Source organism: Neurospora crassa, linkage group IV (assembly GCF_000182925.2).
Source record: "Neurospora crassa OR74A linkage group IV, whole genome shotgun sequence".
NCBI classification, from domain to species: domain Eukaryota; kingdom Fungi; phylum Ascomycota; class Sordariomycetes; order Sordariales; family Sordariaceae; genus Neurospora; species Neurospora crassa.
This window is the reverse complement of record NC_026504.1, coordinates 4,326,917-4,352,316: the sequence shown is the minus strand read 5'-3', so window position 1 is coordinate 4,352,316 and position 25,400 is coordinate 4,326,917. Positions and strand designations below refer to the sequence as shown.

At 51.4% G+C, this 25,400-nt stretch overlaps 8 protein-coding genes and 2 non-coding genes across 10 annotated transcripts; 5 read left to right on the top strand and 5 right to left on the bottom strand.

Moving 5' to 3' along the window:
• The first annotated feature begins 11 nt into the window (after positions 1-11).
• On the top strand, positions 12-1,757 carry NCU07329 (hypothetical protein). Its single transcript, XM_957394.2, has one exon. It carries the CDS (start codon positions 451-453, stop codon positions 1,516-1,518), a length of 1,068 nt encoding a protein of 355 aa, XP_962487.1. The 5' UTR covers positions 12-450; the 3' UTR covers positions 1,519-1,757.
• Positions 299-4,689, bottom strand: NCU07330 (endosomal integral membrane protein). Its single transcript, XM_957395.2, has 3 exons — positions 4,094-4,689; positions 2,079-4,016; positions 299-2,021 (listed from the first exon to the last, which is right to left on the bottom strand). Exons 2-3 carry the CDS (start codon positions 3,952-3,954, stop codon positions 1,954-1,956), a joined length of 1,944 nt encoding a protein of 647 aa, XP_962488.1. The 5' UTR covers positions 3,955-4,016; positions 4,094-4,689; the 3' UTR covers positions 299-1,953.
• Positions 4,690-5,235: 546 nt separating this feature from the next.
• On the top strand, positions 5,236-6,672 carry NCU07331 (U3 small nucleolar ribonucleoprotein Lcp5). The gene has a single exon (XM_957396.2). It carries the CDS (start codon positions 5,393-5,395, stop codon positions 6,563-6,565), a length of 1,173 nt encoding a protein of 390 aa, XP_962489.1. The 5' UTR covers positions 5,236-5,392; the 3' UTR covers positions 6,566-6,672.
• Positions 6,537-8,568, bottom strand: NCU07332 (hypothetical protein). The gene is made up of 2 exons (XM_957397.2): positions 8,202-8,568; positions 6,537-8,128 (listed from the first exon to the last, which is right to left on the bottom strand). Exons 1-2 carry the CDS (start codon positions 8,454-8,456, stop codon positions 6,767-6,769), a joined length of 1,617 nt encoding a protein of 538 aa, XP_962490.1. The 5' UTR covers positions 8,457-8,568; the 3' UTR covers positions 6,537-6,766.
• A 417-nt stretch (positions 8,569-8,985) lies between these two features.
• On the top strand, positions 8,986-12,295 carry NCU07333 (hypothetical protein). The gene is made up of 7 exons (XM_957398.2): positions 8,986-9,546; positions 9,718-9,941; positions 10,002-10,040; positions 10,135-10,946; positions 11,095-11,435; positions 11,502-11,713; positions 11,805-12,295. The coding sequence occupies exons 2-7, from the start codon at positions 9,732-9,734 to the stop codon at positions 12,204-12,206; spliced, it is 2,016 nt and encodes a 671-aa protein (XP_962491.2). The 5' UTR covers positions 8,986-9,546; positions 9,718-9,731; the 3' UTR covers positions 12,207-12,295.
• A 2,472-nt stretch (positions 12,296-14,767) lies between these two features.
• Positions 14,768-18,149, top strand: NCU07334 (uracil permease). The gene is made up of 4 exons (XM_957399.2): positions 14,768-15,896; positions 16,027-16,336; positions 16,434-16,513; positions 16,573-18,149. Exons 1-4 carry the CDS (start codon positions 15,810-15,812, stop codon positions 17,776-17,778), a joined length of 1,683 nt encoding a protein of 560 aa, XP_962492.1. The 5' UTR covers positions 14,768-15,809; the 3' UTR covers positions 17,779-18,149.
• Positions 18,150-19,340: 1,191 nt separating this feature from the next.
• Positions 19,341-22,009, top strand: NCU07335 (hypothetical protein). Its single transcript, XM_957400.2, has 2 exons — positions 19,341-19,558; positions 19,709-22,009. Exons 1-2 carry the CDS (start codon positions 19,354-19,356, stop codon positions 21,574-21,576), a joined length of 2,073 nt encoding a protein of 690 aa, XP_962493.2. The 5' UTR covers positions 19,341-19,353; the 3' UTR covers positions 21,577-22,009.
• A 373-nt stretch (positions 22,010-22,382) lies between these two features.
• On the bottom strand, positions 22,383-24,318 carry NCU07336 (hypothetical protein). The gene has a single exon (XM_957401.3). The coding sequence runs from the start codon at positions 23,949-23,951 to the stop codon at positions 22,503-22,505; it is 1,449 nt and encodes a 482-aa protein (XP_962494.3). The 5' UTR covers positions 23,952-24,318; the 3' UTR covers positions 22,383-22,502.
• A 474-nt stretch (positions 24,319-24,792) lies between these two features.
• Positions 24,793-24,908, bottom strand: NCU15638. The gene has a single exon (XR_897897.1). It is a non-coding gene; the product is annotated as a 5S ribosomal RNA (ribosomal RNA).
• Positions 24,909-25,274: 366 nt separating this feature from the next.
• Positions 25,275-25,381, bottom strand: NCU15185. The gene has a single exon. It is a non-coding gene; the product is annotated as a tRNA-Leu (tRNA).
• Positions 25,382-25,400: the final 19 nt, after the last annotated feature.

Here is a 25,400-nt window from a genome sequence, read left to right as displayed (position 1 = left end):
GATGATTCGCAGTCTTCACTTGGGCAGTTTGTTACCTATGGAGCCTTTGCCGGCCGGCAGCTTGAAGCTTGGGCCGACGGGAAGAGTGGATCCTCTTTTAAGAGTTACATCCCTGCAGGTGGTGGTCACAGGCCTGGCGCGCACCTCTAGTATCGCAGCACTGAAACGCCCCACCATCCATCACCGTTGACTTTCAAGCTCCGAGACCGAATCTTTCCACTTCAAGATCCGTTTGCTTAATAGCGACAGCAGACTTCTATTAGCGTGGTCGCGCTTAGCTTCCGCATTGAACGACGACATCGTTCCAAGGAAATCCGATTGATTTTCACTTCCATACTTCCATCGTCGTCATTCCTGATCCGAGCCCATCATTGAAGACACACGACACCGCGGTCTCCCAACCACAGCGCAAAACGACGGCGCTGAACCTCCAAACACCCCGTTCATAACATGGACAAATACCTCGACACCCGCTTCGAGCGGGTAGAAAAGGCCCTCGCCACCTTCATCGACTCAATTGCCAAATACAACCCCTCCGAGAAGCTCGCCGAAGACCTCGTAGCCGCCGACCGCGAGCTCGCCGCCGGCCTGAAAGAGCTCGAGCGCCACCAAAACAACCACGCGCGCATCCTCCAGCTACGACAAGAGACCGCCTCGCTCGACCAGCAAACCAAGGACATCATCGGCGGACTCTGGAACATGCGCAAGGAAGTCAAATCCACACCCGCGACGCAGTACCCTGCCACCGGCCCCAAGTACCAGTTCACCACGCACGAGCTGCTCAACTACGCCAAGCGTATAAGTCGCACCACGCTTCCGCCAGCACACCTGCTTTATAACAGTGAACCTAGTGAATCTCAACAAGCAGGAGGACAAGGAGGCCAGCCAATGGAAATCGACTCGGCAGCTCCAACCCCCATGCCCGGCGGTGGCGGCGGCGGAACCGCAACAGCAGCCGGCACCCCCGCCGCCAGCGCGGCCCCTACACCCGCCGCTTCGGGCCCTTCTGGACCTGGCCCTGTCACCACAACCACAGCCCCTTTTTCCCAACCGCCACCTCCACCTTCAGCCAACCAAACTGCCCTTCCCGAAGACTTCAAACCACACATCAACCTCTTGACAGGATACCAATTCCACCCCTGGCCGACGGAGGACAAGGTACGCATGGGCGGCATGGCCGCCTACCAGTCGCTGGTTTCACGGGCCGTGGACCCCAAGGGGTATGACCCGGAGGAAGAAGAGCGAAGAAAGAAAGAGGAAGAGGAGGCAAGGAAAGAGGCGGAGGAGCGGGCGATACGGGAAAGGGAAGAGGAGGAGAGACGTATGCGTGAGGAGCGCGAGAGGATGGCGAGGGAGAGGGAGAGGGCGAGACGGGAGGAGGCAGAGAGGAGTGGAAGTATTTCGGGGCCGGCTGCAGGCGCCCCGGCCGCGGCGGCGTCCAGTGCAGGTGGTGGTGGGAGGAGTCAGTTTACTTTCTTGGATGGGATGGATGATGACGATGATGATGATGAGGACTAGACTCTGGGCTGGCTGTGGAGGTGATGGGTGGGTAGGGTTGGGGGGGAAAATGGCGTTGCTTGATACCCAAGATTGGCGTTGCAGGTGAACTGGAATCATTTGGAAACCATATGTTGCCTGCGACAGCGAAGCTAAGAGATATTGAACATATAGCTCTTGCTCCCACGAGCAAATGTTGATCTTTCCAAGGTTAAATAAAAGGCTAAATATGATGATACACAAAAATCAGGATACCATCCATCCTCGCGCCCAATTACCCCCAGTCGCCTTTGTTTTCTCTAAGCCAGATCAGGGTAGCCGTCCAACTCTACCTATGTGTTGTACAGCAAGGTTTTCCTTCGGCGTGTGCCTAACTCTCATACCCCCACCCCGTTCCTAATGGTGATAACCACTCAACCTCCATGTTCATGTACCCGTACCCTCCCCCAAGCTCGATTAGTCGATCTTGATGGAAGAGTAGATCTTGCGAACGAACCACCAGCTGGAGAAGAAACCAATCGAGCCTGTTGCCTGTCAGTTAGCAAACAGCACCATGTCTGGAGAAAGCGTAAACAACTTACCAGTAAGGATGAAGAAGAGGAACGAGATCAACGCGCTATAACCGATATACAGCACACTGCCGGCAAGCCCGCTCAGCGAGAGCTTGCTGGCCCAGTAGATAAGGGCGTTTAAGAAAATATAACCAGCGCTCGCACCCGCCGCCAAAAAGGCGCGCCACTGCCAGTTATAGTTCTCAGCGCAAAGCAAAAAATATACCATCAAGATGGTAACGGTGGCGCAAGTGAGAATCATGAGGCCGTAGCACAGGAACAGGAAGCCGAACATGTAGTAGATCTTGCTGAACCAGATGGAGCTCATGATGAAGTAGAGCTCCACGAAGATGGCGCCAAAGGGCAGGATGCCAACTAGGAGCATGCTTGGGATTGGCTTCAAGTACGTGGTCACGGGCGGGATTTGGCGTGGGATCTGGTTGGTACGCACGGGCGGTTCGATGGGGGCGGCGCGGAAGCCGAGCCAGGAGCCGGTGACGGAGAGCGGGACCGAGATGATGAACCAGATCAGGATGATGACGAGCATAGTCGTGAAGGGGACGGCGCCCGAGGACTCCTTAGCCCACAGGAAGAGGTTCAAGAGGAAAAAGGTGCCGAAGACGATACCGGGCACCAGAACGGGGGTTAGGATGATGTTCATCTTCCACTTCTCGCCGCCCATGGACTTGTAGATGCGCGCAGAAGTGTAGCCACCCACGAAGCCGAGGATGGTGTAGAGGAAGAGGATGATGGTGCCAAGAGAACCACGGTTGGACGGGGAGAGGAAACCCAGAAGGGCAAAGGCGATGGTGAAGCCAGTCATGACGAAGAGCTGGGCACCGTTACCGAGAAAGACGGAGAGGAGCATAGGGTAGGAGGGTGTGCGGAACACATCGCCATGCACGAGCTTCCAGCCGGAATCCTCCTGAACACCGTCCTCGAGAGCAGAAGTCCCAGAGAGATCGTCCAAGTTGATCTGGTCGAGCCTGTTGTAGCGGGCAATATCCTTTCGCAGGGCACGAACCAAAACGGACACGACAGTCAGGGTGAGGAATACGACGATGACGGCCGAGTTGATGAGCGAGAACCAGTGAATCTTGGGGTCGAACACGTGGAGATACTTGTCCCAGCGAGTTGCCCAAGCAGTCTGGGAAGGAATCCAGTAGACACTGTAGGTGAACTGCACCTTTGTCTCGCCGTCCTCCTTGAGCTCAAGCGGTTCAAAGTTCGACAGACAAACATCGGTGCTCTCCTTGGGAACATCCTTGGTGTACTTCTTGGACTCTGGCTGTACCAAAACGCCCACAACACGAAGCTGATCTGGGTTTCCGCTGACCTCGTGGTACTCGATAAGGATATCGTAATGATTGTTGAAGGTAACATGGTCTTCCGCGTCAACCTGGCCCATGAGGAAGCCGGGGTTATAGAACTCGGTGCCCGTCAACTCGTCCTTGATTCTCTGTCCTGCCGGAAGCCCGTCCACGAGCCAGTTGAGGCTCATGCCCTGCCTAATCTTGTCGTTCACGTAAAAGGCAACCCCTTGCTTGTATGTGGTTGGACATAGCATCTTGCAGGTTTCGTTTTGCTTTATCTTCAGCTCGAAGGGCGATGTCTTGATCCTGTCTCCGAACAGGATGCTTCCCAAGCTCTCACCCACGCTCTTGGGCCCTCCTTCGGGCTGGCAGAACTGGAAATGAGGTTGGTAGTAGTCATAGGAAACGACCGAGTGTAGAAGCGCATCGGGGGCGGCAACCGGCCGTATCGAGTTTACGTAGAGAGGCACCAGCTCGCCTGGCTTATAAGTCGTCGGCGCAACACCGGGAAGATAGAAAGCGGATGCGATTTGGGGTGCTACAAGCAGCGAAGCTAATAGCGCCCCGGAGGGCGCGTGGTTCTTGAGCTGCATCGTCGGCCCGGCGATAGGATAACTGTATAGAGCTAAGGTTTACCAAGCTGATAACAATGGTCCTTAGATTCCGGTTAGCCTGGCTGTAGCTGATGATGGCGGTTGAGGAGGGGACTAACGACGGGAGTCGGATACGTACTTGTGGGAGGTGTTCTGGGTGGATAGTTACCAGCTATGTCACCGCAACCCCGAGAGTCGGGAAAATGTCCGGGAGCTGTTCAGGAGGCGTGGGAGAGTGTCGGAGGGGACCTTCTGCGTGGGTATAATTGGTAACAATGGCCGATTCAAGGTACCAGGATATTGTGATCAGTGGGTTGTAGTGGGCCTACAGGTACGGGGCCCGGGGGGCGGGAGCGGGGAGAGAGGGAGCAACGAGGGCGTAGAACTAGTGTACAAGTGGAATGGAACGACAACCTTGACGGTTTCCCCAAGGTCAAGGTAAGAATGAGGGATCGAGAAGATAAAGATTCAGGGATGTGCCTGTGTTTACTAGTTGGAAGGTGGTAGGTCACTGGCGTCGATTAGGACCTATGTTGCAAGTAAAACAGCTGGTGTTTTGTGTTTGTCAGTGGGAAAGAAGAAAGGGAAAAGAAATGAAAAAGGATGAACAGCTTCCCGTCTGAAGTGATATGGAACTCCCGTTAGGGCGGCAGCATGGACAAGAGACCTGGAGGGATGCAATGAATGGAATCCTTGTCGACGACCTAGCCTGAACAACACCTGGACGCTGTGAACAGAGCACCGCGCTGTGTTGGAAGCACTGCCGCCGCAGGAGAGCGCATTGGCCGTGGAATCCCACTCGGAATCGAGCCAACAGATTACACCAATCATAGCCCCCTCTGTTCCAAAGGCCAACCCATCCTCGCCCCTGACAAAATTGTTGAGACCTTTGGCATTGTACCTGGGGTACCTATACTCTTACTACCTCTACACATCTAAGCGTTTTCATTACAACCTTTGAACTTGTTTCTCAGGCAGTTTTTGAATGTAGATATCCCAATGAACTCTGGCCGATATTCTTTGAATCATTCCAATCCCTAACATACATTTGCAACGAACTTTTATGACTACGATGAGCGGTATCGGACTGGTATGTTTGACCACGGGCAATTGGTCGATCGTCTACTGAGTAAAACCTGAAGGTCTCATTGATTTTGTCTTGGACGAGCCACTGCAGCTGATGAATGTGGGACCGCCGAGTGAGTTTCCATAGTGTCCGTTCACCCCTTGCACGCCTTGCCAAGCCCCCAGAACCTTATCCACTCAGGTGCATTTGGCATGGCAAGGGCGGCACCGGCAGGCAAAAAAAAGTTCCCCAGAAGAATTTCTCTGCATCTGATCGCAACGGGACACTGACCTTATCACCACCAGCCAAAAACCGACGGTCCTGTCTCGAGATTGACATCGGTACGAGACACATCCCTCAACCGTAACGAACATGGCGGCACCGGCAACCCTTCCAGCCCTGCTGGACACCCTTACCAAGTCTTTGACCTCCACCCTCGAACTCGCCCCCAAGCTCTCGACTGTTGACCCTCCCAAGGACGGCATTTCTCTTCTCGACGTCAAGAACGAGCTCCTTCTTTCCTACCTCCAGAACCTCGTCTTTCTTATTCTGCTGAAGCTTCGCCAGGCCCGCACCGGCTCCCAAAAGAAGAAGAACAATGGCGATGATGGAGAATCGAACGACCAAGACTTAGACGACTTGGTGGTCAAGAAGCTCGTCGAGCTTCGTCTCTACCTGGAGAAGGGTGTCCGCCCGCTTGAGGACAAGCTGCGCTACCAGATCGACAAGGTTTTGCGTGCCGCCGACGACGCTGAGCGCAGCGCCAAGCAAGCCGAGGCTGCTGCGAAGGCCGCCGAGGAGCCCGACTCTGAGCCCGAGGCCGCTGAATCTGGCGACGAGGAAGAAGCCGCTCCCTCGGGCCAGAAGCTTTCCGACCTGCAATTCCGCCCCAACATCTCCTCGTTTGTCCGCAACTCCGGCGCCCCTGGCAGCGAAGAAAAGCCCAAGATCGGCGTGGGCAAGTCCACCGACGCCTCGGGCGTATACCGCCCTCCGCGCATTGCGCCGACTGTTATGCCGACGACAACGACGGAGCGTCGCGAGCGCGCGGGCGACAAGAAGCAGCTCAAGAGCGCGACGCTCGACGAGTTCATTGCGGACGAGATGTCGACGGCGCCTGTGGCCGAGCCCAGCATCGGTACGACCATTGTCAACTTTGGCCGGCGCACCAAGACGGCAGCGGAGCGCAAGGTGGAGGAGGAGAGGCGCACGTACGAAGAAACCAACTTTGTGCGTCTGCCGACGGCGAGCAAGAAGGACAAGGCCAGGCAGCGCGCGCTCGAAGGCCGCAGCAGCAAGATGCAGTTTGGTGGCGAGGACTGGCGCGATCTTGGCGCTGGCGTGGACCGTATCAACAGACTTACCTCTGGTGGCCGGGATCGCAGGGGGACCAAGGCTCTGTTGGAGAAGAGCAGGAAGCGTGGCTTTGATACCACTGATGGACCTAAGGGCAGTGGTGACGGTGGATTTGGTATGGGTGAGCGGTTCCAGAAGAGAGTCAAGGTGATGGAGGGCGGCAGGAGAGACAGGGGCAAGAAGAGGTGAAGAGGTGGTTAAGAACACATCTTTTGAATTTTGTTCTATTTATTGTCGTTGTCGGCCCTCTATACGGGTCATCATATCAAGGAATCCAATTGAATTCTCTTCTCAACACCGTTTTACTCAACCTTTCTTGACCACCCATCATCACTGCCTGTCCCGATACGAGACATTTAGCCTTGTTCAGCACCCTTTGTCACCCGACACTCAGGTCACGATACGCATAGTCCTCCCGCGAATCTCCTCTTCACGCACATGGCGCACTCCCTTCGCCATGCTACCCTGATCCTCTGCCTCCCTAGCCTGCAGTCTGCTGCGGAGTCTCTCCTCCGCCGCAACCACCTTCATAGGCAAGTTCTCGCCCAGACCAAAAAAGACAAAGAACGCCCACTTCCAGCGGAACGGGTTGATAGCAACGCAGAAGAAGAACCACCACATGAGCTCGAGGTACGTAAAGAATTCAAACGGTCCGACGGGGCTCCTCCTCTTCAGGAAAGCCGTCATGTCGATCCACCGCTTCATCCAGAACGTGCGAGGACGAGCGCGGTCATCAAGCAAGAAGACCAACAGCAGCCTCGTGTATATACCAATGTGCCAGTTGCCCACCGATCCGATACCATTCATGTACGTGCAGTTGATGGCCGCCACGGTCGGGAACTGCGGCGGGAAGGTCTGCAGATACCAGTTGGGCGGTTTGTAGTCCCCCTCCAGACACTCCTTGGGCAAGAAGTCCAGCTTGGGCCTTTGGAATCCCGTAGCCATGATCACCATATCGCCCTTGATCTTCTCTGTCTGTCCCGCATCTTTGGGGTTCGTTCCCTTTTCGCGGCGATTGATCTTGACTCCGTTCTCGGTAAACCCGTCAATGTCGCAGCGCACCCACTTCACCTTGCCACTACGAATCTGGTTCATAACCTCCGAGTTGACCATGGGCGTGTCGGTGAAGAGCCCCTTCTTGCCCGAAGGCGGGGCAATATCCTCTAGCTCCCGGTAGAACAGCTTGCGAAGGAAGAATTCGGGAATCCAGCTGAACCGGGTCTCCTGGCCGAAGATGTTGAGCGCCAGCAGCATGTCGACGACAGGGTTGCGGGGGATGATCCACTTCTCGGAACGAGCGAGGACGTATACCTGAGCGGCGCCCTCCTCGACAGCGTATTCAATGCTCTCGACGGCACTAGCGCCGCCGCCGATGATGATCACCGTCTTGCCCTTGGCGGCCTTACCGGTGAGCTGGCTCGAGTGGTGGATCTCGCCCTGGAAGGAGTCCATGCCGGGGATGTGGGGGATCTTGGGGCGACCGCAAGTGCCGATGGCGCAGATTATGCCGTCGAATTGGCCGTAGGTCTCGGCGTCATTGTTAATGATCCATTTCTTGGTCTCGGGATGCTGGCGGGCGCTGGTGACGGGCGTTTCGAAGACGGTGCGCTCGTCAAGGCGATAACGCTTCCAGAGCTCGCGGACTTGGGAAAGAATTTGCTGCTTATCCGGGTAGCCTTGCTTCCAGTTTACCGAGGGATGGAAGCGGTACATGAGGGAGTGGATCTGTAGGCCGGAGGTGTTGTTTACTCTCTGCACGATAGGAGAAGGAAGAACTGGTCAGATATTGTGGTCGCTTCGTCGCGTTGTTGACTTGATCACTTACACTCCAGATTCCTCCAATGTTTTCCTCCTTTCCGGCCTCAAAGATCCGAACATCGCATCCATGACCGACGCAGTGGGCAGCACTCGTAACACCAGTGATGCCACCGCCAATGACTGCGATTCTGGGCCGGCCAAGACGTGCCTTGGGACTCGGAGGTGTGGGTGATAGCAGCTTGTTCAGCACAAACTGGATGACTTGGAAGATGAAAAGTAGCGGCTGTAGGATGGGGTTCTGGACCCTCGATTCGAGCGTCATCTTGAAGACGGTTTATGTCGATGAAGATGTTGCTGAATATGCGACGGATTTCTTGTGAGACATGGGGTTAGTTCACAAATGTCTTCGATGAAATGAACGGCGTGAAGCTTTTCTTTTGTTTACTCCGAGTCCTCTCGCTGGAGCTTGATCTGGTTCCTGAATTTAAGCGGGATGCTTGACGTCATCGCGAGGAGAGCATAACTGTGCATGTGAATTCAACCCCACCCCACTCTACACTACATAGATGCTTTCACAGGTCAACGTCAACACATGCAAGTAATGTTGCTGTCATGAAGTTACAGAACGTTAGTTCGCTTGGATGCACCTGCCGCGGGGTATACATGCTGATGTTGATTTTATACCACATTGACCTTGGTTTGGGCGTCAGACTCCTGGGAAAGACTGTTGGGCCCGTTTTGTTGCCTTCCTGTCACCATAAAAATCAGCAAGTGATAGGCCCCGACTTCATCGCGCGTTCCAACACTTTCATTAAATCCTTGTAGAGTTAGGACAATTCGGAAGAGAGGCTCGTTTGGTGTGCTTAGGAGTACCTTGAAGAAATTGGACCAACTAACAAGCCACGCCGTGTTATAGTCTCCAGCCTCCGGGTTTTTGCGTCCTAACGAGCCGTTATCCTGTGGACACCCGCATCCCACTCGACCCCGCCATTAGGATCCGTCCATCAATGACACTGAGACCTGAAGCAAAGGAAATACGAATTACTAGAACTCCAACGGCTCATCTCCAACCCTCAGGTAAAACGCAGTTCGAGGCCATCCCATATCAACATCAGTGAACCTCTAGCTCCCGACGGGGTTTCTTGCTTGAGCTGTTTGAAATATGCAATGTTAGCTGTCCCGAAATAACCTCTCTCCATTGACGTCGTCGTCATGCATGAGGCCCAGCTCTTAGAGTGCAGGGGATATCGGCTTCCTGTTTGCAGTCTTTACAACAACGCCACGTGGAGCCTATGTGTGAGGCCCATTGATTACGATGGCTGCTGCTAAGTGTGATGGCGAGCTTGTCTTGAAAAGATGAGGACCCCCGAGTGTGCCGACTATCTCCATACCAGAGCACTCGCCATTTCCAGGTACGCGCCGTCTTCTATTGCCCTTCCCAGTGCCTTGTAGTAGGCACCATCTTCGTTTGTCTGTTTCTCTCACCTCTTTAGTTTTCTGTGATGACGAACTGACGTAAGGCATAAAAACGAGTTCTGTGGAATTGAACATCTCCTACCGTTGCTAATACCAAGTGCTTACAGGGCAACGCTTCACCATGCCGTCAAGCTGCTCTAGCTTATCATCATTTGCATCAACCCTTGACAGCTTTGATTATCACAAACCTGCTGTCAGCACTTCTCATCCTAGGCGTGGTTGCGGGTCCGTCTGGATTTTGGAACAGGATTCTTTAAAAGACATGCCAGCCAATATCCAGGTCATGCAGGCCACTGGGTGTACGAACGCCGAAGCGGTCAGGTTACTGGAGGTAAACACCACCTCATCAATTACTGAAGGTCCCGACTAAGCAATTCTACTGGTTCCGCAGAAAACAAATGGCAACATCCACAAGGCCGTTGCCTGTCTGGTGAGTTAAGCCACTGGCGCAACGGTTGTCTAGTAGACCAAGCCCTACACCGGGATACAGCCAGAATGACTGACGTTGATATCGATCTTGGAAGCCCGGTAAAGACGAATGGGATTTCAACCTTCCTCGAGTAAAGGTACCCGAAAAATCCAGCAGCGCCATGGACTATGAGGATGGCTTCTCCGCCCGCTATCGCACGAATTTGCGGTGTTATGAATTTACCTCTACGGAAAGTAACGGGCACGATACCGACGACCTTAGCCTAGATAAGCTGGTTGCCGATGTTCAACGTGGCGTATCCTGTACGGTGATTCGCAGTCAACTTACACGCTTTCGGGAGCGAATGGGGCCTGACAAGACTTGCCAACTGTTGAACGGTCTGGTTAAAGGATTTCCTGGATTGTTCTACGTTGTCCAGAGTCGGAATGTTGAGATGGTAAGAATGTGGGCAGAGTACGGAGGCGACGTCAACACTACATACGGAAAAAGTAAGTTTCCCCTCATTGCCTACGCTATCATCCTCGGAACGTCGTATGAAACGGACACGACGGCGCTTCTCAAAGCACTTTTAAGTGCTGGCGCATCTGTGGCTTGCATTCCCGAAGCCTTCCACACGCCTCTCTCGCGAGACCTTATGGATGATGGTCCTCCGATTGAAGAGTCTGGTGAGATAGCTGGTGAACATCAGAAATGGTGTAGCCCCTATGTGCGGAAGCGACTGACGGATACTCTGAACTTCCGCTTTGAGCAACGATACTTTCTTCATCGCGCCGCTTTTCTGGGGCGTTTATCAGGTGCAAAAAACCAGGTAGCCAAGTTTCACAAAGCTGGGAATCTACTGGGCATCTACTACAACCTCATAGGTCAAACAGCCGCAATTACCCATGTTATCGATCACTTAATAAGGTATTAGAGCTTTTCTCATATTCTATATCCCTTTCTATCTTATCTTTCACATTCTGTTGTCTTCGTTATACCCAGCACCACACTCGAGGCTGTTTATGGGTGCCTACTTTGGAGTCCATGTTTGCTGACCCTGGCTGAACCGTTGAAGTGACTTTGCGCTTCAAAAGCAGAAGCAGGAGCAGAAGGAGGAGCAGAAATCGAAACCGGTGGTCCTTCTATTTGCCGGGCCGAGCGGACACGGCAAAACCGAGTTTGCTCGCAGTCTTGGAAAACTTAGCTCTAGAGACTTGGAAACGGTCGATTGCACCAGTATGCGATATAAGACAGATCTCTGGGGTCCTTTTCACCCATTCCAAGGGTGGGAAAACGGCTCTGCCCTCAGCAACTTTCTGGAGAACCACACCTCCCAGGAGTGCATTGTCTTTCTGGACGAGTTCGAAAAGACAAAAGAAGAAGTACGAGAGTCGCTCCTCAAACCCTTCGATGAAGGTATGTGCAACTTATCCTCTCGGTACCAGGCATGCTGTTGACTCACTCATGAGTACCTACTTTTAGGCACCGTTCCCAGCCGTAAAAACCCTCAAGTCAAATTTGACTGTTCGAAGACCACCTGGATCCTCGCAACAAACGTGTTTGACAACATAATTCATGACTTCTGCAAGAGGCACGCAAAGGACCTGTTTTCGGACAAGCCAGGAGAAAATGAAAAGAAGCTTATCAGAAAACTCTCGAAGATGATACAGAAAGAGAGCATACAGAAACTTGGAGTGAGTGTATTCCACGCATGCGAACGGCGTCTGCAAAGAGATGGCCTGTTAAGCTAGAAATGCTAACATATGATGGGTTTTGCCCGACAAGGCACCACTTTCTGGACGAATTGCCGAATTTGTCCCGTTTCTGACCTTCTCACATTGCGAGCAAGCTGCAATGGCGGACAGACTTCTCGCGGAATTCGGTCGTGAGATAATTCAACCAGTCAAGGAGAGCACCGTACCAAGCCAGGCTCGGTTGGTGGGGGACATTAACGTCCAAGTTCGACGCAGCTACTCGGTTTGCAGAGTGTTGGCGACGGACGGCTACATCCCGGAGCTGGGGGCACGGAGCATTGCCAATACGGTTACCCGGGACATCAGCCTTGCCGTGGTGAACGATTATCTTGATAAGAGAGAGCGGGTTCACGAGAACCAGGGGAGATGTACATATGTCGTTGGCGTAAACGAGGATGATATGATTGATGTGTCGGAGGCGCCGTCGAACTGAAGGACATACGGTATTATGGAAGAGGTTGTTTAGCTACTTATTGGGAGAGACTAGAATGGAAGGAAAGGGGAAGGAGCAATGGGGGACACAGTAGTACGCCTGTCATTTGCGTGTAGACGGGACATGCCGAAAGTGAAACGCACCTCACCTAGTTCCTTAGCTGATAACAACCTGCCTGGATAGAGGTAAGGTATGCTTCGCTGCGAATCGCAGACCACATCGAAGTTGAACTTACGTGACGGTCTTGTTGTTTCACTGTTATCGCACTCATGGCCTCCCGTGCCATAACACCCAAGTTCCTCGGCCGAGCGTCTGAGCTGAATATTGTACCTAGTGAAAAAAAAAAAAAAAAAGCACCGCTGGAAGCGCAAACTACCTCTACAGCACATTTTCACTGTCAAGTCAAGTAACAGAACCCTATTAGCTAGCCATAAAGTTGCGAGACTAACATGTTCAGATTATGTCTCTGTTCAATATTCTGGAGCATGATGGTTTTTATCGCTTGCTGGGCATCAAGGATATGAGTAAATCTTCAATCCGCAGAGTAGGCTCGCTGAGCGTGCCGTTGACGGAGACGAGGGTGGGAGTGCTAACACGCAGACACTCGATCGATACTCGTAGTTTCGGTCCTTCTCCCAAAATATAGCTTGACTACGTAACTACATTTATAAAGTGTATCCCTGTACTTAAATGAGCGAAGTTCCCTGCGCTCATCCACCGACCCTTTTGTTCCGGGTGCCCACAAAAGAGTTCTATCAGCCGGATTGTAGTGACTTTAAGCAACAATTTCGATACACCATCAACGGCCTCGTGAATGAACAATGTGTGGCTGCACTCGGGATGTCCGACATGCTTATATTATTAGTCCAGCTGGGAGGTCCCTGTCGGTGAATGCCACTGTTATTACCACACCAAGTGACGGTGTTGTGTGACATGCATACATAGTAAAACATTTGACGAGGAGGCAGGTGGTGATTGGTGTGAACAAAAGACTTGAAAGGCTCGAACCATTCCCGCGGGATGTGGCAACTCGAGATCCATGACGGACATCAGCGAAAGAACTGAAAGGCATCAGGCTTGGGTTCCGGAGTAGAAACCCTGTAGTTGAGTGTGTCGATGTTCTCAGGACCGCAACATTCTGAGATACGAAAAGGCTCTACAATACGGTATCCAGAAAAGGTGGTGCTGAGTCAAGATATAAAGTTCTTTCCTTTTGTCTCACACTCGCTTCCGGTGTCGCATGCCGCGTAAAGTAATGTACATAGACTTCGACGTTCCAGATGCAGGTTGACTGACAATTTCGAAGGTTGGAATTTGGGGAATCGAGAAGCATGGCGGGGTGCATATCTGTGCAGTATGTCTAGTGCCGGAAAGAATTGCGTAGCGCGTGCGTTTTGAGCCATTTTTCACCCGGCCGACGAAGACTTTACGACACCTAGAATCTAAACAGTTAGTGGTTCGGTTAGTGAGCTTCTGGCGTACTGCTAAGATACGGGTAAAGTAATATCAAGTATCTAGTGTTTGCGAAACCTCATTGGTCACAGGCCTTGGTTGTATGAAAAGAGGACTCTTACGACTTATTACCATGTTCGGTTAAGAAGAGTTCGTCGACGAGTCGTTGACAGATTGGGATCCCTGCCTGGCCGGCCCGAGAGGCTGGCAACGGCCATCACTAGGTGTTAGCCGGTCGGGCCCGTGCTTGGACATGGCAATGGGAAAGAACGGATGATTGCTACATATGGTACTTGTGGTTGGCCTGGTGGTTTTCAAATGGAAACTTTTAGGGTGACTCGATGGGATCGAGTAAAGGTAATCTCTTTTAGGTTCAGACCAGTGGTGCGGGGCAAGATAGAGTGAGATAGCCGCAAGATAGCTTATTTGCTTATCTCTGGCCCTTTAGCGGGCACTAAGCCCCATCAGGCCTGGTGACGCTTTCTAGCACAAAGAGCCCTGCATGGCTGCTGCCAAGAAGGCGAGCCATTTCTGTCAAGTGCTGCTACCTAGCCATCGACAGCCGATAACAGATGGACGAATCATGATGAGGGAATTGAGGGAAGCTGAGTCCGGTCCAAGCTTGATCAGCTGGAAAACATCCAATCCAATGTGTTGCCACGCCGTCACCAGCGGCCTTTTTTTTTGGTGCCTTCACTCGCTGCCTATACTAGGTGGTTGTTCTTCCGTGCCCGCCAGCAACAACGTGCTTCTTTGCTCGAATGGGCGGACTGACGCTACTACCGTCGCACGTCCGCTACACTACTTAGTAGTGTAGTGTAGTGTACCGTTGGATGCCCCGCGTGGCTGGATTCAGTCCGAAACCATACATGATCTTCACTGCTTCTGATATCATCTGCAACACATTTTTTGGATATACTTTTTTCTTTTTTGATATTCATTTTTTTTTTTTTTTTTCCCTTAGACCGCCCATGGCTGTCTTTGGTTCTCTGCCTCAACGGACGAGACTTCCAATCCCCCCTTGAGCCCATGAATCCGTGGTTCACCTATCCCCATTTGGGTGAAGATGGACCTCACTTCTCCCCTTTCGTTCTCCAGCGAGGAGACCCTAGCAGCTGCCTGGTCATGCTAGCGTGGCGCCGCGTGGGGGCTCCGGGGGGCTCGACTCGGCTTTTCCACATCAACACACTCGGCGAGCGAGACGATAGTAGTACGACACTCTCCCGATTCTACCCCAACCGGGAATTGAACAAAGGAAGCACACTTTGCCCCACATGACATGCGTTCTGCAGGCAGGGTAGGTCTGGGTATCTCTGTGAGATAGTGTTACATTGCTCGGCCTGATATCATGTCAATATTGTATGTCAGTGGTACGGTGGTACCTGACAACCACCACTGCATCACAGAGCATTGCCAGAGAGCGTCTTCGATGCAGATAAAATCAAGGTATTGCCCCCTTCCCATCCATTCGTCTCCTTCTCGTCTGTCAATATCACAAGTGAAGCTTTGCCACCACACCTTTTCCACCCGTCGAACACCAACCCTCCGACTCAACACAACGAGACCCGCGGAGCATATACCTCCCGTCAGCCTGCTCCGGTCCCTTTCTATTTTCTGGTCATATTTGGCAACATTCCGTGCTCCACCCCGGTTGTTCGTCGAGTCAACAAATCGTCCAGGTTCCCCTTTGAAGAAAAGAACCAAGTGGGAATCCCTGCCTTGTCTGCTTGGAAAGAAGGCTACAATCGGTACCAATCGACCGACCAAATCTTCATCGGTCTTCGCTCCTTACACCCGGTCTCCGTTGGCGGGAAAAGGAAAGGGTCAACGTCGTTGTCCAGCCCTCCTTTTACTCGGCTTTTTGCTCGACTGCTGTTCCCCCGCATTTACCCGTTGCCGCGCCACCTCCACCGGATCCTCTAGCCAAAAAACAGAACTGCCAAACAAGCCCACGGCCCGCGAGAAAAAGGGGAGAGAGAGAGGAAGAGAGAGAGAGAAAGAAGTTCGTGTGTTGCTTCGAGAGAAGAAAAATCTCGTGCTTCCACCACCGAACCAGTGCCCCTCCCTCGCCTCTCGTGTCGACGACCACGCCGCCAACTACCTGACCAGCTCAGGTCCTCTCACCAAACAATAATCACCAGAAAAGGCAGGATGGCAGAGAAACTCAGCGCCGTAAGACGCTGGTCAAAACGGCTGGCCGTCGAGGCCGAGCCCGGGCTCACCACAGCCCAATTGATGGTGCGAAACCTTGTCTCTTTGCCCTGATAATCACATGATAGACACTCGCTCTTCACTCGGTCTCATCGCATTCGCATCTGTTGGAATTGCCACAGCCCAAGACTGACACTTGCCGTTTCCCTCACAACAGTTGACGAACCACGACCTGAAGCCCGTGGAGGCCGAGCGTCGAACATGGGGTGCTTGGAACTTTGTCGGCTTTTGGATTGCTGACTCGTTCAACATCAACACGTGGATGATTTCGTCGTCCATGATGTTCAATGGCCTGTCATGGTGGCAATCGTGGCTGTGTGTTTGGATCGGTTATGCCATCTCGGGCTGCTTCATCTGCTTGACCGGCCGCATTGGTGCTACTTATCACATTGGTTTCCCCGTCGCCAGCAGATCCTCCTTCGGCATCTGGGGTAGCTTTTGGCCTGTCCTCAACAGAGCTGCCATGGGTATGTGGCTTTCACTCCTTCCATCGTCTCGTGTTGATTCATACATGGTGAATTTTCTCATTTCATGAGTGCTCTTTGCTAACTTTGGTGGAAACAGCTTGTATATGGTATGGTGTTCAGGCTTATATCGGAGGTCACTGTGTGTATCTCATGATCCGATCCATCTGGAAGGCATGGGTAAGTGACTCTTTATATCGATCCCCTAACACCATGTTCATTCTAACTGTAAGGTTCAGGACCGTGACACGATTCCCAACACCTTCTCTCCTACATCAGGCACCACGACAGCCGACTTTGTCTCTTTCTTCATCTTCTGGCTCTGCTCATTGCCCGCCATCTGGTTCCCTGTCCACAAAATCCGCCATCTGTTTACCGTCAAGGCCTACTTTGTCCCCTCCGCCGCCATTGCCTTCATGATCTGGGCCATTGTCCGTGCCGGCGACATTGGCCCCATCATTCGCCAGCCGTCTTCCCTGAAGGGCAGCGATCTTGCCTGGGAGTTTGTCAAGGGCATCATGACTTCGATCGCCAACTTTGCCACGCTCATCGTCAACGACCCGGACTTTTCTCGTTACGCCAGGAAGCCCAAAGACGCGCTCTGGCCCCAGCTCTTGACGATTCCCACGGGCTTCGCCATCACTTCGCTCATCGGTATTCTTGTCTCATCCTGTTCGTTTTCGATTTACGGCGAAGCTGTCTGGGATCCGCTCGAACTGCTGGAGAAATTTCTAGATGAAGGCAATTCGGCCGAGCGCTTCGGCGTCTTCGTCATCGCTTTCGCCTTCTCGCTCGCCCAGCTCGGTACCAACATCGCCGCCAACTCGGTATCCGCCGGCGCTGATCTGACTGCCTTGTTGCCTCGCTGGATCAACATTCGCCGTGGCGGTTATATTTGCGCGGCGGTCGGTCTAGCGATGAACCCCTGGACCCTTCTCAAATCCAACAACCAGTTCACCACCTACCTCTCGGCCTATAGCGTATTCCTCTCCTCGATCGCCGGTGTCATAATCTTCGACTACTACGTTGTTCGCCGCGGTTATCTCGAAATCAAGGAACTCTACGATGGACGCAAAACCGGACCCTACTATTACACCTGGGGTATCCACTGGCGCGCCTATGCCGCCTACATTGCCGGTATTTTGATCAACGTGGTCGGCTTTGCCGGAGCAGTTGGAAGGAAAGTTCCGATTGGAGCCACCTACATTTACAACGTCAACTTCTTTGCCGGTTTTCTCGTCTCTGGTGGCGTTTACTCGCTTCTTTGCCACTTCTTCCCCGTCCCGGCCGTTAGCGACAAGTGGATGGAAGTTGGTGACGAGATTGAGGACCTCAGGGTTACGTACGACAGCGACGGCGCGACCGGAAGTGGTCATGAAATTTATGCTGATCCCATGGTTGGAAAGTCCTACAAACTGGGTGCAGATGACAGCAAGATTGTCTAGGAAGGGCAGACATATCTTTAGACGGATGTAGTTCAGCGCACACTACTTATACGCTATACACACACTCACCAACACGGGAACGAAGTAATGCGGTTGGTCTTTATTTTTGCATAGACAAGGCTTCTTCCGGAGGACAGGTGACGAGCCAGGTTTGGTTTTGTTACCTCTAATAACTCGATTTTTTTCTCGAGCCTTGGTGTTGGGACTGGAAATGCCACGTACGCGGACTGAGGCGCAATGATAGTAATTAGGGTAAGCTTAGAGAAGAGCGTATTGTTTCGATATTTTGGTTAGGAATACTCGGTTGGCTATGGTTAACGATTTGATGAGTTACGAATAATGATAATGAAGAGAATACGTGTTACACGTACATACGTTCCGTTCATACTTTGCGTTGTGTGTATATGTTGTATATGTATGTTCATTGCGCGTGGTGATTATTTGTGTGTGCTTTGATTTGTTTGTATGCCTGTCCCTTGTCTTCTAGCACTGAATCCTGTTAGAAAACATTGAAGTGGGATGTTCTAGAGTATCACTTGGGATATCATATAGGTGTCACCAAATTTTTGCCCTTATCGGACACGAGTAGACTTCAAGATCAGACAACAAGCTTTCAAGGATAAGCTCAGCCTCACATTGTGTCATGTCTACTTACCTACCTAGCGACCCTTCTTTGTCTGGCAATCATTAAAATTGTCGAGTCATCGTGAGGTAGCTAGGCAGCTCTTGGAGCATGTTTGGGGAGGGCACGTCTGGACTACTAACTTGCCTACAAAATGGAAGATGGGAGGGTGTGCGGCGATAACGCTCGTCGCCCAACTTTTAACATCTACTGTTTCCATCCCATTCTATCTCTCTCATTTAGCTTTTGGGACATTTGTAGGGGCGCACTAGGTTCCTTCCCGTCCTTTTCATCAACTTGTTGGTTGGTTTGCATCGCCATTGTTATCACCATCTTCTTGCATCCTTGTCGCCCATTCAATGAGTGGGCTTCCGTTTCCCATCACCACTCCCTTTTAGTATTTCCAAAGCTGCCCAAATCTCTCTTTTCACTTTTCCGTTACAGTCTCAGAATGAAGTACTTTTTTTTTTTTTTTTTTTTTTTTTTTTTTTTTTTTTTTTTTCCTTCCTTTTCGGCGTCGCCCTTGCTACACCTCCGTCCCTTTCGCCTGTCCTTGGCTTGACGCTGAGGGGTCGTCTGTCGAGTCTGAGATCTATGGTAGCATCGGCCCAAATGCATAAATGGCGCGTCAGCCACTCAGGTAAGCGCAAGGTAAGTCACGTTTCTTCTGCGTGTTTATCTACCATGTCTGGTTTGCTTGACAATTCTCTCTCTCGTTGCGAGTTGAATGGTTTATCATCTGTCCGTCAGTCTGTCTTGTTCTCTGTCCCGCCATAACCATATCATTCGCCCGCTTCTTAAACCAGAACTTTGTATCCATGGAACCCCAAGAACCCTCAGAGACGAAAGCACCTGAAACCAGTCCACAGGACTATCCGTGGCGCAAATATTGTGATCTTTGCTGCGATGTCAGTAAAGATGACACAAAAGTGCGCCCATATCAGCGGAAGCCCATGGAAATACACAACTCAGCAATGGAAGGATGTTGGACCTGCTGGTCCATTCTGCTTACCTTTGAACATTTTGTTGGCGCAGAAGGGTTCTTGCATGCGGAGGAGATCAGGTTTAGGGGAATCTATAATGGCTGTGCAGAAATAGAGCTGTATCGACCCGGCAGCTATCGACATCGAGAGCTTAATCTCCGATTCTTTACCACCGGTCAGTTTATTTATGCTCTTACAAACGAATCCCCCGACCGAGCTCTACGCTTAGTTGGCCATGATTGTAATTAGATACCATGCTACCAAGGCATCACAGAATATTTCACTGATGTCCACGCCTCCACATCTTCCAACTAACACTCACCAGATACAAGACCCCCCTACACGCCATGGACGGCGGTGCTGAAACCCCTTTCTTCGATCGATGCCTCAATCCGAGCCAAGTCTCTTACATGGATAGCTAGGCAAATCAATGCCTGTTTGAAAAAACACAACACCTGCGAAGATACTTCGGTGTCGAATCTTCCGACCCGCGTTGTTGACGTCAACTATGCACCTCAAAGAGTGCGTATCATATCAACCAATGGGGCTAGTGGAACGTATATCACACTCAGTCATTGCTGGGGTGATCCGGGTCTTATGAGTACCAAACTCACCGCTCATAATCTCGAAGAGTATATGAATGAGGGTATCTCGATTGAGGATCTCCCACGCACATTCCGGGATGCGGTCGAGTTAACCAAAGACCTTGGCGTCTCATATCTGTGGATCGACTCCTTGTGCATTGTTCAAGCAGATCCAAGTAAAGATATGGAAAGTCACGCCAAGATGGTGAGAGAGGACTGGGAGCGAGAGTCCGCCTCCATGTGTACGATTTTTGCTGGTTCATACGTCACTCTGGGTGCAATGGCTTCTCCTGATTGCCAGGGAGGTCTCTTCGCTCCTGTCAAGCAGCGTCTTATCAGTTTTGATACTATGCCCGATGGTTCCCATTCCTATCTCTACGCCGAGGAACACCACAATCACGACGAGAAATATCTTCTCGAATCCCGTGCATGGGTTTATCAGGAGACCCTTGTGTCGCCACGCAGTCTGCATTTCTTAGGTCGCGAGGCTATGTTGCTCTGTCGAGGCTACCATTCATTCCAATGTGGCCGACGTGACCTCGCTTCAGGGCCGAGCATGGATATAGCAGGCAGACAAACTGCTTTCTTCAAACTCCCTGCGAGAGCTACCAAACATGGGGCTGGAACTCAGCTAGACACTTCAGTTTCACGGGTCAAGAGCAAGTTTGATAAATCACTTCCATGGGCCAAATGGCAATTGCTAGTCGGTCGCTATGGCCACCAAACCGACATTAGTTTTGCGAGTGACAGACTCATAGCAATTGAGGGGCTTGCTGGATATTTGCAGCACATGAGGCCTGGCGAGCGCTACTTTGGGGGACTTTGGTCGGGCTCATTTACCAAAGACCTGCTCTGGACAATAAGAATCCACGGCCACGAGCGACTGCGAGTTGGTCCAGATACCATCAAGACGAATTGGAGCAGCGAAAAGTGGCTTTTCCCAACATGGTCATGGGCCTCGCTAAGCGATGAGCGGCATCGTATCAATGTAAGATACAATGATTTCAGTGAGAGGGTGAACCTCTCCCTCCACGGCCCCGGATCAGGCGAGGAGCAGCTCTACCCGGATAGCGCCTTCTTGTTACGTCCTGTCGGCGAGCCTTTTGCACAAAACAAGATAGCAAACGGACAACAGAAGCCTCAGCATCCCACCGAAAAAAGGCGCTACTACGAACTCAAAGTGGAAGGCATTCTCATTCCAATCCCACCGTCACTGTTGATTACAGGGGAGGTGGGAATGTTTCTCCCCAAAATCCACTGTAACTGGCGCCACTTCTGGTGTGACTTTGGGCTTCTCGCCTTCCACGACTGGTTTCGTAAAGAATATCCTGAAGGATCTGCTGAGCCAACGTTTTACTGTCTGCGTATGATGAAATACATAGGTCGGTCTGGACACTATATGGGCTTGGTGCTCCGTTGCGTGGACGAGGAAAACCAACTTTACGAAAGGCTTGGGGTCTGGGAACAGCGGTATGTCTTGAAAGTGGGCGACCCTGAAGAGTTTCTGGACGAACACAGTTCCGCCAAGAAGAGGAATTGGAAGCCAGATTGGTGGCAAGAAGCAGGTGCGGAGGCTGAGCCGGAGCCCAGGGTCATAAGTTTGGTTTGAGTCTTGGGATGTCTTGCTTCGTGAGGAAGGTTGCTGATCGGAGTACATGTTTCGTGCCTCTATAGTGCGCATTCTTTGTATTTCAGGTCTCTCGTGTTGTACCACTGTCTTGTTTTTTTTGTTTTTTTTTGTTCTTCTCTCGCGATCGTTCTCTTCCTTCCGTTGGTTAGAAATCTAAGATGATCACATCCAACCAGCCAGCCAGCCACCTCGGAGGAAGAAGATGAAGAAGGGGGAGGGGAAGATGGAGGGGTAGGCTACTTACCAGTAGAAGCGACAAATGCCGTTGACAATATGAATGCCCGAGAGGTTCATGAAAACGCCTGAGACCTGTTTGGCGAATCTGGTGTCAGTCACAGTTTCCACATAGGTATATACTCTACTGTTGTAGCCGGGCTAGCAGAGTAGGTAGGTAAAGTCATTGCATTCGTTGTTTCTGCTGGTCATAGTCTCAGTGTTTCCACAATATTCCTCATCTTAGCAGAGGCTGACCAATCCAGAAGGCGGCGCCACGCTTTGCGAGGTTCCGACCGTTAGTCTTCGAATCCGAGGGTTGAGCCGCGGTAGCCTTTAGGGCGGTAAGGGCGGAGGGGACAGAGACAAGCTGCATGGTGTCTGGTGTAGGTGAGTAGGTATGCTTACATCGACGAACTCTACAATTGAAATCCATAATAAGGTATTCAAGAACTATGACACGGTTGGCCGGGGATACCAATGTGGAAGACCGTTCTTCGCAAGTCTACGAACTAGGAGGGTAAGATCCAATGAACGTTAGAAGTATTTAACAAACTCTAGCTTCTCCTTGTCACCAATCCCCTGCTTTGAACATTGAATTACCTATGCCTTGTTTCAATTTATCTCACGTTACTCGCTCGATCAATCTAAGTCTTCAAGAGTATGCCTCCATCAACGTCTGTGCACTAGATTTAACTTCCCAGGTAAACCTCAATAACGGTTCCGAGCTTTGGCATTCGTCCATATCGTGACGATTTCATGTCCTTTACTCCCTCGACCCACAAGGTCTCGAAAGGCTTCAAGTATTCCGCCAATAGTTGATTTCGGTACTCCGTATCGCTGACAAACTTGTCCACGGCCTCATCTGCCTCAGAAAGACCAAAGCCAAAGAGGAACGACTTCATAAGGGCCTCGAAGCCAAAGAAGTCAAGAAGGTTGCGAGTGTCAACGAAGCGGTTCGTATACCCGAATTCGTACTTGTCAAACTCACAGCCGGGAGTTCGATTGCGAAACAACCCCCATGGGTCCATTGCCCACGCGGCTAAAGGAACAGCCCAATAACCCGGGAGTTCACAGACTACTTTGATCTGATAGTCATTAGCCTTCGTCAAAAGATCAAGGATGGCTAGTCGAACACTTTTCGAGGCACTCATCGCTTGATGACAGCGGAGGAGCAGAACATCATCCTCCCCAAGAGGATTTTCCTCAAGGATGCGGAGATTTCTTCGCAGGAAAGCCGCCAGGCGATTATTCCCCCCAAGATCCATCTCTAAATTATCGTCATCCATAAGGGGCAACTCTTGGCTGTTGTTTTGCCCCAATGGCGCTTCTAGATCGCCGTTCTCCTCAGATGGCACGTGTGAGATGTTGTCATTGTCCTCTTCTCCTTCTTCTTCTCCTTCTTCTCCTTCTTCTCCTTCTTCTCCTTCTTCTCCTTCTTCTCCTTCTTCTCCTTCTTCTTCCTCCTCCTCCACCTCGCTGTCGCCGAGTTCAAAGCGTAAATACCGTACAACCTTTCTAGAAAGCCACTGCAGCCTCCCTTCCATCTTCGCGAACAGTTCAGCATCCTCCAGATGCTCACGAAAATCGACACTTGCATGCACCTTTCTATACGCCGACTCGTACCGTCTCCGCGCATACTCGCGGGATTCGTAGCAAATATGGGCCAAGAGCGGCGGTTGGCAGCTGAAGAGCAGAGAATTATAAACGATCTCCTCAGACCTCCCGGACGTTCTAGATGAGTTGTTAAACAGCGACTCGTTTCTCTCACGGACATGCTCCTGAATGCCTCGAACGTCGCATCGGCAGTTGCACGATATGTTGGCTGCGAAGATGTCGTCTTCTGGGATGAGAAGTTCGTTCCATATCATGTCGCGGATTTCGCGGGGTAGGGACCAGAATGTCACTTTACTAGTCTTGGTTGTGGTCCGCGTCATCGTCGTTGTCGTCGTTGTAATCGGCGTCTTCTTTGTTGGTATCCCCGTTCCCTGCCGCGGCTGATCTGGGTCAACTCCGGCGCTTGGTACACGTGCATCAACTGGTTGCTGTTGTTGGCTTTTTGAGGTTATGGAAGTGAACAGATCCCAAAAATTCTTTCCGCGGATTGCTGCCGCTTGTTGGTTGATCATTTGAGCCATCATTGTCGGCTTAGTATCTCCAGCCTCTGCTGTTGGGGAACTGAATCAGAGTGCTCAGGAAGAATATCATCAAGCTGACTGATAATGTTGAAGTGAATGACAGTAGGAACTGAGTAAAGAGATCAAGATACGCGTGAGTGGGAGAATTGGATGATAGCGTTTGGAGGGGAGACCGCCGAAATCACAAAATGTGAGAAGGCGTTGCTTCCGCCAACATGCGTCGGATACGGCAATGGCAGTTGTCTCAAGTGGAAGAGAGGAAAGAAAGACGGGAAAGAAGGGGGGAAAGAGAAAGAGGGGCAAACGCATCGGTCTTATTACATTGACTGCATTGCCCTCATAATCTCCACTGGTCGAAAACATTGTCCATGGAAAGGTTCAGAATGAAGGTGCGAGGGGTAACATGTGAGAACTTGCCCTTCGCCCAAATGGGAATAGCGGAGACAGGGCGCCGATCCCCGGTGCAATCATGTCCCCCATTGATGCAACTTAGCTCCGGCACCGGTCTGAGTGTTTGCATTAAGAGGGACTTTCGCATAAAAGAAAGCATGGGTCATTACTTACTCCCTATGCCTTGAAGATGAGTAGGTAGGCGTGCACTCATTTCTAGAGCTGGGTCAGAGGAGAAGCCGACCCCAGAAGAGTTTTACATATTGGATGTAAGTGCCGTGAACGTGAAGCCCGATAGATAGACAAGTGCAGCGAGACTTTCACTATAACTGCTGGAAGTGAAGGGAGAACACGTATAGAGGCATTCAAACCTTACATGAAATGATGAAACTAAAAAAAATAGAAAGGGAAGAGGAAAGGTAAAAACATCAACGAATAAAAAGAAGGTGCAAAAAACATACAACACCAGGGATTCGCTGGTCGTCACCGACCCAACTACTAGTCTGGCCCTCACTGGCTTATCTATGGGAGAGCGGACGGGATCCCGAGTTTTCCAGTGGGTATGGTCGTATGTGATTGTTTAACCTCATTTGACCACCTATAAGCTAACATTGAAACCCCGGCGGCATAGGAGTACAGTAATGTTTCCGCAGGTGCAAAAGATTCGGGCACTATAGGGAACAGCTTGCACTTGCTGGTGACTTACTTCCGTACAAGACTCGAAATCCGGACTGCCAAAAAAAGAGCTTATACTTAGTAGGCTACTCTGTAGATACTATTTGCAGAAGGAAGAGTTTGTACTTGCTTGGGACATTACTATTTAAGCCTTTTTTTGCATGTGGGTGGGCACGACATGACTCGTAAGCCATGAAAAAAGAAAATCAACCTCGAAAAAAAGGATTTGACTCAACCCGAGCTCGGTTGATACAATGATTATGACAAGAGTGGGATTCGAACCCACGCCCTTTCGGACCACGGATTTCCTTGAGGAGAATTAAGGGTTTACCTTAACGTGGCGCCTTAGACCGCTCGGCCATCTTGCCTGATGATGGCAGTTGAATC

Bases quoted from the DNA above. Each gene is read 5' to 3' on its own strand.
- NCU07334 (XM_957399.2), top strand. From the start codon at position 15,810: ATGGCAGAGAAACTCAGCGCCGTAAGACGCTGGTCAAAACGGCTGGCC. The intron at 15,897-16,026 runs GTGCGAAACCTT...CCCTCACAACAG, and splicing joins TCACCACAGCCCAATTGATG to TTGACGAACCACGACCTGAA. The intron at 16,514-16,572 runs GTAAGTGACTCT...TGTAAGGTTCAG, and splicing joins GATCCATCTGGAAGGCATGG to GACCGTGACACGATTCCCAA.
- NCU07331 (XM_957396.2), top strand. From the start codon at position 5,393: ATGGCGGCACCGGCAACCCTTCCAGCCCTGCTGGACACCCTTACCAAG.
- NCU07335 (XM_957400.2), top strand. From the start codon at position 19,354: ATGGAAATACACAACTCAGCAATGGAAGGATGTTGGACCTGCTGGTCC. The intron at 19,559-19,708 runs GTCAGTTTATTT...AACACTCACCAG, and splicing joins TCTCCGATTCTTTACCACCG to ATACAAGACCCCCCTACACG.
- NCU07329 (XM_957394.2), top strand. From the start codon at position 451: ATGGACAAATACCTCGACACCCGCTTCGAGCGGGTAGAAAAGGCCCTC.
- NCU07330 (XM_957395.2), bottom strand. From the start codon at position 3,954: ATGCAGCTCAAGAACCACGCGCCCTCCGGGGCGCTATTAGCTTCGCTG. The intron at 2,022-2,078 runs GTAAGTTGTTTA...GACAGGCAACAG, and splicing joins CCTCTTCTTCATCCTTACTG to GCTCGATTGGTTTCTTCTCC.
- NCU07333 (XM_957398.2), top strand. From the start codon at position 9,732: ATGCCGTCAAGCTGCTCTAGCTTATCATCATTTGCATCAACCCTTGAC. The intron at 11,436-11,501 runs GTATGTGCAACT...ACCTACTTTTAG, and splicing joins CCTCAAACCCTTCGATGAAG to GCACCGTTCCCAGCCGTAAA. The intron at 11,714-11,804 runs GTGAGTGTATTC...TTGCCCGACAAG, and splicing joins AGAGCATACAGAAACTTGGA to GCACCACTTTCTGGACGAAT.
- NCU07336 (XM_957401.3), bottom strand. From the start codon at position 23,951: ATGATGGCTCAAATGATCAACCAACAAGCGGCAGCAATCCGCGGAAAG.
- NCU07332 (XM_957397.2), bottom strand. From the start codon at position 8,456: ATGACGCTCGAATCGAGGGTCCAGAACCCCATCCTACAGCCGCTACTT. The intron at 8,129-8,201 runs GTAAGTGATCAA...CCTATCGTGCAG, and splicing joins ACATTGGAGGAATCTGGAGT to AGAGTAAACAACACCTCCGG.